The 14,659-nt window shown below is 33.3% G+C and overlaps 1 protein-coding gene across 1 annotated transcript; it reads right to left on the minus strand.

Annotated features, from left to right (window-relative positions):
* Positions 1-12,696: 12,696 nt before the first annotated feature.
* On the minus strand, positions 12,697-14,511 carry LOC131876072 (receptor-like serine/threonine-protein kinase At1g78530). The gene is made up of 2 exons (XM_059220851.1): positions 13,625-14,511; positions 12,697-13,115 (listed from the first exon to the last, which is right to left on the minus strand). Exons 1-2 carry the CDS (start codon positions 14,496-14,498, stop codon positions 12,697-12,699), a joined length of 1,293 nt encoding a protein of 430 aa, XP_059076834.1. The 5' UTR covers positions 14,499-14,511.
* Positions 14,512-14,659: the final 148 nt, after the last annotated feature.

A 14,659-nucleotide genomic window follows, 5' to 3' on the forward strand; every position in this document is an offset into this window, starting at 1 on the left:
ATTGTAGAAATCTAATGTAAAAAGACAAAAAGATATTATTCTTTTCACATTTTTAATATATTTTTTTAAAAAAATTATATTATATTATTATTATTTTTTATTATTTTTTAATTATTTCTTATTTAAAAGATCTCTGTGTTAGATTAAGATTTATACATAGCATCACGAATAAAATATTATTTATAATTATAAAATAATTGAAGCAAAGGATCACTTACTTCTTAATTGTGAATTTGACAATGAATGTTGGTTGTGGCTTTGGAGTAAGTTCAGTTGGTTTAATCCCATACATTCCAAGCTAGAAATGGTATTTCAATCTTGGCCCAAGTTGCACATAGAATCCTTTTTTGCAGACCTTTGGGAGGTAGCACCTTCTATTTTGATGTGGAACATTTGATGGGAAAGGAATATAAGAATATCCAAGATTGAAAACAATAAGGTTGAAATTTTTCTTTGGAATATTCAAAATTCAATATCAGAAGTCATGTGATCTCATAGGTCATTAAGCACAAAAGGATGGATTCTTTCTTTACTTCTTAGGATAATAGTATTCTTAAGGGTTGGCAAGGGATTATGTTGTCATTCAAAGGTATTCTCCTTAAGAACATTGGGAGGCAAGTGAGTTGAAAAGAAATTAAATGGGAGCTACCAAATTCTAATTATTGTATGTGAAAATTGCTGAATCAATGAAAGGGAACGTAGGAGTTTTTGGCATTGCATGTGTCTTCAGAGATTATAAGGGGCTAATTTGGTGGTAGGGGTAGCAAGGATTTCAGATGGAACCAATAATATTGCAAAAGCTAGGGCATTAGTTTTAGGATTTCAAATGGCTAGTAAGTTTGGTTTCAAAAATATAATTATAGAGGGGGATTCAATAAATATTGTTAGTGCATTTAAGAAGACTGAGGTGTCAAATTATAGAGATGTACATTTTATAGGAAGCTTGGAGGTTTTTGGAGTACTTTTCTATTAAGATAAACGGATTTTACAAGGACCTGAAACCCAAATCCAACAATAAAAAATAAAACCAGTAGCAAACCAAAGTCTAAATAACATCTAAATGGCTACAGAAATAGGGATACACCCCACAACTCCTAACAAAAAGCAATGAAACCATAGAAAAAAAGCATCTAATAGAAACAAAAAGGTATCCAAGAGATTTCATGAGCTTGGTATTTTCCTGGATTATATTCTTGTTGATATCTTCAAGCTCCTCCGTGATGAATCTCGAGTTGCTCCTCTCTTGGTTCTTGCTTCTAGTCCTAGTAGAGGGCCTAGTAGAAATTTGTATATCGGTAACCTGAGTGTTTATCTCCAAACTCTTCTTGCTCAATTTGGTAGCTGAAGATAGAACATTGCTGAGAGGTTGGGATTTTTGAATGGTGATTTTCTCGTTAACCCTTTTAAGGCCTTCCACACTATTATTCATCTCCTCTTTGCTTATTTCCACCAGTCCCATGAGGTTGCCCTTTAATTCCTCCAAACTTTTTTCCAGATGAATAATTCTTGACTCATGCTCGATTTTCATTACCCTAATATCTTCCATTATTTTTTTAGTCATCTTCAAGAGCTTATCGGTTTTGTCTGGTGAAGGGTTCTCTATGAAGGTGTTAATCATATCCTTAATGCCCTATTTTAGGATGGCAATTTCACTGTTTACCCAACAGAAACATTTCTCCTAGGCAATGTTAGAGTTAGCCAGGAGCATATCAAAATATGTTTCTTCCTTTTTATATTCTCTTAGGTTCACATTAAGGGGAATATCCAGCTTGATTTCATTATCCCCTTTACCCTTTGTCTTCGCCCTTTTCCCAATTTTCTACATTTTTGAGCTTTGAGGGCCCAAGTCTTGGGGTTTAGAAAGGGGGATTTTCAAATTTTTAGCTGCATAGCTAGGACAATTTTTGCTTTTCTACAATTAATACCGAGAGTAGGTTTATGTGGGGGGGCCTCATCCTCCGAAGGCCGATAATCTAAGTCATCTAGCACATGGAGATCATTCTGATCCATGGCCACTTCACCCACCTCCTTCTCATAAAACTTGGCATCTAAAACTACATGCGCATCATGGCTAGCCAAGGATTTGAAGGTTTTTTGAAAATGGGAAGGCTTAACCTCATGTGATTTGGCATATTCCATAATGAGTAGGATTAACCCCTCATGCAAAATAGGATTCTCATTGTTTTTAGCATGCTTTAAAATACTATGCTCAAGCGAAGACATTAAATAAAAAGGCAGAGAAATTTTTCTATCATGCCTAAAATGATTTAAAATAGTGAAATGATAGGAAAAAATGTTGGCACAGTCGCTATCCAAAATAATGTACCTCATTATAATCTCTGCCATATGCGCCCAAAGCTTCAAGAGATCTTTCCTATTGTAACCCCCATGATGTATTTTCCTTACTCTATTTCTTTCACTCTGTTTGTCATAGAAGATTGACAAAGCTTCCTCTGAGGTCTTTCTCTCTCTATAGAAATTTTTTTCTTCTTACATTAACCTGTGGTCCTAGCCATGTAAATTTCTGAGGTAAGGCTCCAGACCACGATCCATAATTTTCATCCATGGCTCCTTATTTTGTTCCCACTTCTCTCATGAAGATGGATCCATTTTGTTCTTATCTCTCCCAATAGAATGAGTACATGTGCAAATTTTTCTATTCAGAAGAATAATACCAAACTCAACCAGTAGATACAAAACCAAATCGGCAAGAACAATCTAGAAAGTCGACTCCACTCATTTCTAAAAATGACTTTACTCATGTGAATCGATGGCATGATTAATATTTGGCCATTGGAAAAGATTTTTGGCATTCCTTCATGTCGGCTCACTCAAGTGAATTGGGAATGTTTCCTTCGTTGCTGAATAATATAATGGCTCTCTACTTTTGGAGTGTGGGGTATTTTATCGGAAAAGGGTTTTCCCCACAGTAAATTTGTGTTCTATTCTTCTATTTTATGATTCTGTGTTGTTGAATCTAAATATAGGCATGTTGTTGAAATTGTTCTTTGATCTGGCAAGATCTAAAATTTCAATCACTTTCCTCTAAGGGTTAATGTGGGAAATAAACTGCACCTGATTTTGCTTTATGGCATAGTAGTGTGCATTTGCATTTGATGTTGGATGCACATACTGATCTCAGATAGTTGTTTTCTGAAATGCTAATTTTCCCTTCACTTTTGTCTCTCTCAAATAGCTTTGATATTTTGCAAGATTATTGATTATTGCTTTAAATTGCAATGCATTTTGTTAAAGTGGATTTTATTTCTATGGAAGGTTTGGATAGTGTTGTTAAGAAATATGATCTTTTTGAGCATGAGGGATGGGCAGGTGGAATTTTTGCAAGAAAATGTCTCAAGAAGAAGCCTACGTATGTCAAGATTTATGATGCAATGAAGATTAGACTATAATCAAACAATTGAAAATTGTTTGAAAATTAATTAGGGCTTTTTCACGAAAAATTATATGTCCTACTGTGGCGGGTCAGTTCTTTAGTTTGTTTTATGCTCTTCATCGTTTGTTATTGCACAAACCACATGCGCAAAGGCTAGAGTAACAATATTTCAAGGAGGATGTGAGGACAAAACATAAGGCCTACTATGTGGGGTACCATTTTAAAGATAAATATGTTGCAGGGGAAGGAGCAGATAAAGAAGAAATGGGAGAAAATTCTCCAAAACCATAATGTAGGTTGCTCTATTTTTAGACATTTTGTATAAGATCACATTTCTAGTTTTGTACAAATTTCTATGCTATCATGTATATGTTAGCTGTTTTTTTTATTCTATAACGTGTTGTTTTTTTAATTCTATAACGTTTTTAGGTTGTTAGTTTCAAAATGTTAGCTTCTATTAAGCTTAGCATATGGTCAATGGTTTATGTTAGCTAGGTTTTTAGGGTTGTTACAAGGTTATTTGGGTGGCTAATTTTATTCTTTGGTAAGAACTGTTTTTTTTTTTTAACTGTTTGAACTCATTGATGTCTGTAAATAGCTCTATATTATATTCATCTATTATATTAATATATGTTCAAACTATATACCTTTTATAAAAAAAATAATAATAAATATAAAATAACTTTTTAAATAAATAAAATAATTCTAAATCTAAAAATAAAATAAAAATAGCTTTCTATTAAAAACCTGTTATATAATGTATGTTACATTTTTTACAACGATATCATATAAACAATTAAACCCAATAGTATAATATGAAACTAATAAAATTCGCTCCCATCACCTATCGGCGCACCGAATCAACATATATTTATATGGCTTGTATATAATTAAATAGTCATCCCTTAAAAAAGGCAGTTCCTTTATGCATATAATTAAATTTTATGAGCGTGTAAGTCATCCCTAGAAAAAAGGCAGTTCCTTTATACATAGGAATTGGTTAACCACATAAAATATCATCAAATGATCCCTGAAAATGCAAAAAGAACAAAAGCATATCAATTCTCTTCTTATCTAAATATCTCACTAAATGTAATCCAAAACTAAACAATAGTCCAACCCCATCGGATAATAAGATAACTACAAACTGCAACCAAATTTATTTACATGGTTTTCATATTTTACGCGAAACATCGTTTCATTATTAATCTCTTTATCTCATTTTGCTTTTCATATGTTGTTGGGGTCTCCTTAGGTCTCATCTATTTGTACAAACACGGATTATAACAACTTCCACATTAAATCTTTTGATTCATATTTACATGGTTTTCATATTTTAGGTAAAACAACATTTCAATGTTAACTGCTTTATCTCATTTTTCTTTTTAGTTTTGTACATCTTAATTTTATATACTTTTCATATGTTGCTAAAGTCTCTTTAGGTCTCATCTCCTTATGCAAACATAGGTTATAGCTGTTGAAATATGTAGCAACGGTCAGATGATTCTACACTATTCAAATGTCTAAATGGCCTAACGGCCTTAGACATTTGAAAGTTAATTCATTATTTCTATCCTTGATTATACGTCACTGCAGATTAACATTCTGATTACAGAGTATATTACTGTATGATCGATTTTCTTAAATCATCATCTATATGAATATCGGATTATGCATACCATTGATTCTACGTACAATTGATAATTGCTTATATTATCAATCATACATAACATCAATGATATTAACATATATATATATAATGATTAATGTTAGTTATCATAACATTGTATCGATTATATTAATCATGTCAATTACATTGTTAAGCGATGCTTATTGTTATCAAGGGTCGTATCTCCACATAGCAGTCACGACTCTATGTGGAACCATGTCGGTTCCACATAGAGTCATGACTCTGTGTGACCGACTAAGCACATATAATACCAATACTATTGCCTTCAGTTTGGTAAAAGTAGAATAGCATCGAGAGAATACAATAACCAACAATCATCTGAAGATCATCATTACTCTGCAGTACGATACGATGGGAAATATAGATACGGTTCGACCCAATATAATAGTGCATGATAATATTCTGTAGTCGGAGAATATAGATATACAATGATAGAACAAGGAAGTCGACATACAATACTTGACATTAGTTTATGTAGTCCATGAAGAAGACTCACATTTGTCGATTATATCTTGCAGATCATCAAAGGATATATACAATAGTTTGTATTAATAATCTACAGGATCCTGCAGTATGTAGATTTAATAATCTACATCAAATTATTATTATTCAAAGATAGTGAATATATAAATAAACTCTGCAGGTCATCATAAATTGAATTAATATCAAACTGATATACAAAGTTAAATAAGAATAAAATACTTGCTTACCTACATCTGATCAAAATTCTAAGATCAGACTCTAACATGGTATCAGAGCCAACATAAGGATAAGATTAGATCATATTTATTTAGGCAAGACTAATCTTCACAATGGTGAATGGTGTTAGATTTGAGGATCGCCTTAAAGGAGCTTCCAACTAATTAAGTAAACAACTAATAAAATCCTAACGGATTTCTTCATTACGCTAAATCCTTCTACTATTGCAGAGCTCCGTCTGTAGGCAGAGAGCCTTTCCAGCATGGATAGAGTTTTACCACACAATTTGTATTGGATTTAACAAATTAATAATGATTTTTGGTGAATAAGCACAGATTGATTGACGCCTCTTAGTTCTCAATAATCCGGTCAATCATCTTTCCTCGAGGAGAGGAGAAGAGGATATTTCCCTTGTCACTATCAGAAAAGGACATACACCGACAAATATTTTAAAACCGGTTTTCACACCAGGCCTAAGTTTGATAGCTGGATGGGTTTTAATATATTTAGTGTATAATAATATATGATCTAAGATTCGAAAGGTAATTTCAAATGTCAAAATGAAATTGTTTTTAAGTTTTTTTTTTAAGACTGCAAAAATAGTAAGGGAAGAGTACTATTGATCATCTATTCTTTCACTCCATCCATATTTTATTTTATAATTATTAATTTTAAAAAATAAAAAATAAATAACTAAAAGTTTATTAATAAATTTTACATATATCAATAGTGGTTCTTTTTTTTTAACATTTTTGGATCATAATTGATTCATTTGTACATCTTTATTGGTAGTCTTAGTACATGATTATTAGAGCATTTGTGCATGAGTATTGGTAATTTTAAGTGCGCAATTATTGCGATGTAAAAGATAGAAGATAAACTGAGCCTACATCCACACTGAGAGTAGAGGTCTTTTATTATATCAACAGATTACATTTTACAATGATACAACAACAACTTTAAATAAGCTTCCAACTACACCGGAAACTGAAGAGACGTAGTTTTGGAGGGAAGGCAATGATGTCCATTGGTCTTCATCTTAACAATTTCCCACCTGATAGCCAATGGATGCTACTATTGATCAGTCATTCCCTGCTGATTTACTTCTTCTTTATGAGCCCAAGAGAAGTCCTAGCACTTTCGAACTTCTCCTTGGACACACTTTTAGTAGAGATATCTGTCGGGTTGACATTTGTGTCAATTTTAACAACGTTCAACTTGCCATGCACATCAATTTGTTTAGAACATCACTGAGAGGAATGGTTATGAGCCATAAAAATGGTGCTGCGAATATCACAAAACATAACATAATCGCTTTGTTGGTACTTCATTTCACCAAACAATCATTGCAACCAAATCATTTCTCTCGCACCTTCAGAAAGGGCCAAATACTCAGCCTCTGTAGAAGAAAGGGCAATAGAACGTTGCAGCCTAGAGGCCCAACTAATGGCTTCTCCAACAAACATGAAGACATAAACTAGTAGTAGACCTTCGTTTGTCTAAATCTCCAGCAAGATCTGAATCCGTGAAACCTTGTAACTGAACATTGTTGCCACCAAAGCATAATGCATAATCTAAAGTTCCTTTTAGGTACCTCAATATCCACTTAACCACTTCCAAATGGTTCTTCCCGGGATTGCTCATGAATCTAGTCACAACTCCCACCGCATGAGCAATGTCAGGACGTGTAGAAACCATAGCATGCATAATGCTACCAATTGCTGATTTGTAAGGAATTCCTTCCATGGAATCCTTGTCTTCTTGTGTTTTTGGGCACAAATTAGAAGATAACTGAAAATGAGTGGCAAGTGGGGTAGAAACAATATTGGCATCAGTGATACCAAAACGATCAACTACTTTGTCAATGTATTCCTTTTGTGACAAAGTGATCTCCTTATTTTCTCTATCTCGGGTGATCGTCATGCCAAGAATCTTCTTGGCTGCCCCTAAATCCTTCATAGCAAATTTACTTGCCAATTTAGTTTTTAATTCACCAACAATTCTAGAACTTGTACCAGCTACCAACATATCATCAACATAGAGAAGAAGAATGACGAATTCACCATTCAAAAGTTTCTTGTAGTAGATACACGGATCAAATTCACATCTTATGAAGTTATGTTCAATCATGAAAGAATCGAACTTAACATACCACTGCCTCGGTGCTTGTTTGAGCCCATATGAGCTACATTTTAGTCGATAATAGAGATGTTCCTATCCTTTTTGCACAAAGTCTTTAGGTTGATTCATGTACAATTCTTCATTAATGTCTCCATGTAGAAACATTGTCTTCACATCAAGCTATTCCAACTAAAGGCCCCATACAGCTGTGAGTCCTAAAACAGTTTGGATTGATGTCATCTTCACAACTGGAGAAAAAATTTCAGTGGAATCGATTCCCTTTTCTTGAGCATAACCCTTTACCACCAATCTGGCTTTGTAACGCTTCCTACCTTCACCTTCTTCTTTTAATTTATATAACCACTTTCTCTTAAGTGGTTTTTGATTTGGTGGAAGGACAACCAAATCCCATGTGTTAGTAGCTTCAATCGAACTCATTTCTTCTTAAATAGCACCCTGCCATTTATCCCAATTTTCATCCTTCGTAGCTGCTTGAAAATTTGAAGGTTTTGTATATTCAGAGAGCAATAAAGTGGCCTATGCCTCTTCAGTGAAGAGAAGTTCATAATCAGAGAATTTGGATGGAATATTTCTATGTCTACTTGATCTTCATGCATTCCTTAAATCAATTTTAACATCAGCTAGGTCTTTTTCTCTTATATCCCCATCACTATGTTCTTAGTCTTTTCAGATGGTGAATGCCTTTTATCAGAGGAGACAACACCTTTCTACACCCTGATGTTTTCATCATTATGACCATTATCACCACTACTCTTGCACATATGTTGGTCAATATTGCAAATTGGAGAGTCAACAAATGGCTGCATACCAAGTTGTGAGTCACAGATAGGGGAATAACTTGTAGGTTGCATATTGAACAAAGACTATTGTTGCACTGAAGACATACCATCATTCCACCCTGTAGTATCCAAACCTACTAAAGTGTTATGAACAGTAGAATTGTTTTGAATAGAATTGCCATTATTACATAAATCTAACAAATGCATGTATTCATTTTTTGAATTGTCATGTTTCTCCAAGCTTGGAAATACTGTCTCATTAAAGACAACATCTCTGCTACAGACTATTTTCTTTCCAATGGGATCCCAAAGTCTGAAACCAAATTGATCTTCACCATAGCCTACGAAGATGCCTCGCTGTGATTTAAAATCCAGCTTTGTCCTTTTTTCTTTAGGGACATGAACATAGGCTTCACATCCAAAAACTTGGACGTGTGAATATGAAATCCGTTTTCCTAACCATTCCTCTTCTGGAATACCGAAATTCAACCGTGATGAAGGACTCCGGTTGATTACATACACAGTTGTATTACAAGCCTCGACCTAAAACTCCTTGCTTAAACCAGCATTTGACAGCATGCATCATGCTTTCTCAAGGATGGTTTGGTTGAGCCTTTCCACTGCCCCATTCTCTTGAGGGGTGAATGGAACAATTTTAATTCTTCTAATGCCATGATCTACACAAAGGTTATCAAACTCCAAGGAACAAAAATCACCTCCATTATCCATTTTTAAACACTGTATTTTGTGACGACTTTGGTTTTCAACAAGTGCTTTGAAAATTTTGAATTTTGAAAACACTTCAGATTTACGGGACATCATATAAATCCAAACTTTCTAGTACAATCATCTAGGAAAGTAACAAAATAGTTTGCGCCTCCATAAGAGGTTACCTCCGTAGGTCCAAAGACATTTGCGTGCACCAATTCCAGCGGTGTTGCCTTCATTTTGTGTCCATTCTTCAAGAAGCTGACCCATCTTTGCTTCCCATGAAGACAATGTTCATAAAACTCTAAATTTGTTGATTGTAAACTTGGAAGTTGGTCATGTTTGAGCATCACCTCAAGGCCTTTCTTGCTCATGTGACCTAACCATTGATGCCAAAGGGCTACATCGCTTCCCACAAGTGTCATAGCAGCTCCCACCTCATCAATGGTTTTCACAATGTAGATATTACCCGTCTTGTCTCCTTTTGCAATAGCTAAGGAACTTCTGGCTATTTTCCATGTGTCTGTGAGTTCAGTTTTAAAGCCTTGTGTATATAATTGGCTGACTGAAATCAAATTTCTCTTTAATTGAGGAACATGTCTAACATCTTTGAACAATAATTTGGCTCCTCCATCTAGATGCAAGATAGCATCACCTTTCCCAATGATTTTACAAGCTTTGTTGTCGCCAAAGTATACTTCTCCAAAATTGCCTTCTTGATAATTTGTGAATGCATCTGTGAGAGAGGAAGCATGAAAAGAGGCATCGGAATCAATTACCCATGAATCAGATTTCGTTTCAGTTGTAGCTAGTACTAGAATCCCATCATCTTTATCATGGACTATGCTTGCTTTGATGTCCAATATTTTGTCTTGTGCCTTCTTGTACTTTCTACAATCTTTCTTGACATGACCATCCTTCCCACAAAACCAACAAATGCCTTCTCTTCCTCTGAACTGTGATCTTTTATCTGATTTGGACCTCCAATAGTTATTATTTATGCCTCTATATTGGCTTCTTCCTCTATTTTCAGTGCTCACCATTGTGAGAGCATCACCAGATGAGGGCTCATCATTCTTCCTCCTTAAATCTTCAGATAGAAGAGTGGGTGAAACTTCATCAAAGGCCAACTTCTTGGAGCTTGATGTCGTAGTACTTATGGCTATCACAACTCCATCCCAGGTGTTTGGTAGAGAGCATAAGAGAAGAAAAACTTTATTTTCATCGTCTTGAGTCATTCCAACCGAATTCACTTCGCTGATTGAAGTGTTGAATTCATTAATATGGTTCGTCATTATGCAACCTTCCTTCATCTTGAGTTTATAAAGTTTCTTCATGATGAAGAATTTATTTGTAGCAAATGTCATAGCATATGTTTTTATCAGTTTGTCCCAAACTTCTTTTGTAGTATTCTCCTCTGCAACATTGAACAGAACATTTTCATTCAGCGAAAGAAAAATTGTTGCCTTGGCTTTTTCATCAAGAGTTTCCCAATCTTCGTCTTTCATGGTAGAAGACTTCTTTGATTTTCCTTCGAGTGCAAGTTTAAGGTCTTTCTTGATCAGCAAAGACTGCATCTGAATCTTCCATATCCTGAAATTCTTTCTGAAAATTTCTGCACCTTCAAATCCTCCATCTTTAGGAAATTCAATTACCAAATTTCCAAACAGTTGTGCACCCAACTCCTTAGCAAAGGAGCAATCAAAGAGAATATGCCTGTCAGTTTCAAGAAGTTTAGAAATAGAGAATAAATCAGTATAACCATGATGCCTGATAGGAAGTCTGTTAAGAGTGCAAAGCCCACTTAAAACACTTGATTTTAGGATTGATAGGACTTTTCCATAATCTAGTGAAAGTTTTCTGCCACTGAAGAACAGAGAGATCAGAGTACCAAAGTTTATTAACATGCATAATAATGGAAGTTTCAGAATTCAAAACAACATATATATTGCGGGCCTTGATTTTAGCCAAAAGAGTACCATCCATTTTTGAAGGAGGGGAGGTCAAATTCAGTTTTTAGATTATCCCAAGGAATAAGAGTACCATGGCTCTAGAATATCAAAGAGGTAATTGCATTGTTTACTATATTTGTAGAATTATTTCAAATTCAAATTTAATTTAAAAGATTCTAGTTAATATTAAATATTTATAAGTTTGATTTTATAATTTTTTTAACATATTGAAGGTTGCTGGTATATTTTTTAATCATGTGATTTATCAAAGTTCAAATCTCTAAAAGTATGACTAAGTTCAACCCTTGTATGATTTTGGTTGTTGGATCCCCTTTCTAATGGTGCCTTATTGAAATGATGTCTTGTAGCTTAGATATAAGCATATTCATCATGTTGTAGTTTTTTTTTCAAAATTGATGAAAATGACAATATATATGTAATCTAGTTGGAACAAGTTTAATTTTATAACAATCTTTTTTAAACATTATTAAATTGTTTTGGATTTTATGTATGGCAATGGCATAAAAACTTTGGATGCCACTTATAATGTATCTAAAAATATTTCTAAATTATATAAGAAAGAATAATAAAATTCTAAATTGATATTTTTCAATTTTAATAATATCTTAAGATATTTTTATTAATTGATAGGATATCATGTATATGATTTTTTAATTATTAATTTTTATTAACATATAAAAAGAATAAAAATCATAATATAATTTTTTATTTATTTAATTTGATTCAATAATTAAATAAAATAATGGAAAAATTATAAAATAATGCTTTCTGCCTAAGTTATATGAGGTATATTTTATTATTGTCGACTTTTTAACATTGTCCATGTATCGTCTTGTCTGAATTCATATAACTTACTTGAATATATCCCTATTAAAAGCAGAAGCAGTAAACTATTTTAATATTAATTGACTTGGCAAAGTTGATCCGATCAAACCAAGTGAAGAGAAAATTCGCGGACAATAATGCTAAAGAATAAAATTTATAATAATATTGCACAGAATTCACAATAGCAATATTTTACCATTGAATGAGAAATACATAGTCATTATGATGGGTTTCAACCGTCAATTCATACGTTCAAAATAATCTGAATAAATCTTGCACTGAAGTCTAGATTTCGATCTTTTTGAGATAGGTCAATATATTTTTCGGAAATGATTTAAATAATTAAATTATGTAGCAACCAAAATAGATAAACATTGAAATTTCAATTAACAAATTGAATAATATAAAGTTGAACAAAAATAATAAATACAGTTTAAATTTTATTAGATTTGATTAGATTGTATAAAGTAAAGTTACATTAATGCATTAAACGGATATAGAGGAATCAGTTAGAATTTCATAATATTGAAATTCTTGTTCAGCTAGTACAGAAATTGGTATATTGAATTCTTTGTTTTTTTGTTTTATATCTGTCAAAATTTGAACTATATCTTTCATATCAGGTCTCATTTTTGGATTTTCATGTGTACAAATGATTCCCAAGTTAAGAACTCTCTCCATTTCAACATAAACTTGTTTGTCTTTATAAATATTTTTCAAGCAGTCATCAATGAGCTCTGCAAAGTTGTTCTCTATCTGTGCCTTGGTTGCCCACTGTGGAAGTGTCAATCCCTTATCAACTAAATCTGAACTTGTTGGCTTTACACCACTTATTAGTTCCAACAATACAACACCAAAACTGTAAATATCAGCTTTAGGAGACCACCTCACTTGATATGCCATTTCTACAGAGCAAAACAAAAAATATAAATACAAATAATTCTAACAAATTAATGTAGAATAACTAAAAAAAGTAAAAATAAAATTTTCAAATGAATATATTGAAATAGTTATTCTTAAGCATAAAAAAAATGAATTTTTTTTTCCTTTGTCTTAAATTTTTTTGATGGAGAGTATTAAACCTCACACATTAAAAAACATATTAAGCCTAAAGAATGACAGTCAACTCTGAAATTTTAACACAATAAATCAAACCTTAATTTGTGAAATTTAAACCGTTAAAAAATTTACTCATTTATTACTAATATAAAACATCTGAAACACTAATTTCGCTGAAAAAGCAAGTTGAAATAAAAGAAAAGACAAGCTTTTCCCTAAAATTCAACTCCACAAAACTAACAATTTTGTCATCTAGATCCAAACTTTCTGGCATAAATTCTATTACTACTTACTCTCTATACAAGTACGTTTACACAAGAAAAGTAAATTCAAAGAAAGAAGGAAACTACGATACCTGGAGCAGTATAACCGATAGTGAAGCAAAAACCTAAAGAGCTTGGTGCGAGCTCATTATTATTCATAATCCTGGCTACGCCAAAATCAGCAATATGGGCTTCCAGATGTTCATCAACAAGTATATTTGCAGGTTTCAGATCACAGTGCACAATTCTATTCTTGCATTCATGGTGAAGATAAGCCAATCCATGCGCAACTCCAACGGCTATATTCAATCTTTGCTTCCAATCCAATCTGCAATCCAGTGGGCCGTGCAACAGAACATCCAGGCTAAAATTAGGCATGAATTTGGAAACTATTATCATTTCTTGGCCATTGAAGAAATAGCCTAAAATTTTCATAAGATTTCTGTGACGAAGCCGCCCCAAAATCTCCAGCTCTGACAAAAAGTGGTCTAGGCAACATTGTCTGTCCTCTGAAAGTTCCATTCTTTTTATGGCTACTGTTTGGCCATTGTCGAGGATTCCTCTGTAGACTGTTCCAAATCGGCCTTTTCCAATTATTTTTCTGTCGCTAAAATCGGCTGTTGCTTCGAGTAAATCTTCCTGTGTTATTTTCAAATATGGCTGGTAGATTCTTTGGATTTTAGCTTCTAGGGTTTCAAAATCAGAGACACGGTTTCTACTTCTGTTGATATACGGTTGCAGAAAAACAGAGAAGAGTAAAACAAAGGATGATACAAACACAATAGTTGTGAAGAGGGGAAAAGCTAGGAGAACTAGATGCAGATAATAAAGCTTCCATGATATAATTAGGGATACAGCGCAGCTAATTAAGTAAACAACTAATAAAATCCTAACGGATTTCTTCATTACGCTAAATCCTTCTACTATTGCAGAGCTCCGTCTGTAGGCAGAGAGCCTTTCCAGCATGGATAGAGTTTTACCACACAATTTGTATTGGATTTAACAAATTAATAATGATTTTTGGTGAATAAGCACAGATTGATTGACGCCTCTTAGTTCTCAATAATCCGGTCAATCATCTTTCCTCGAGCAGAAGAGGATATTTCCCTTGTCACTATCAGAAAAGA

This window comes from Cryptomeria japonica, chromosome 5 (assembly GCF_030272615.1).
Source record: "Cryptomeria japonica chromosome 5, Sugi_1.0, whole genome shotgun sequence".
Classification (NCBI taxonomy): Eukaryota; Viridiplantae; Streptophyta; class Pinopsida; order Cupressales; family Cupressaceae; genus Cryptomeria; species Cryptomeria japonica.

Excerpts from the sequence above, each read along its gene's own strand:
- LOC131876072 (XM_059220851.1), bottom strand. The coding sequence starts at position 14,498 with ATGCTGGAAAGGCTCTCTGCCTACAGACGGAGCTCTGCAATAGTAGAA. Across the intron at positions 13,116-13,624 it reads TATCGGTTATACTGCTCCAG|AAATGGCATATCAAGTGAGG; the intron begins GTATCGTAGTTT and ends TTTGCTCTGTAG.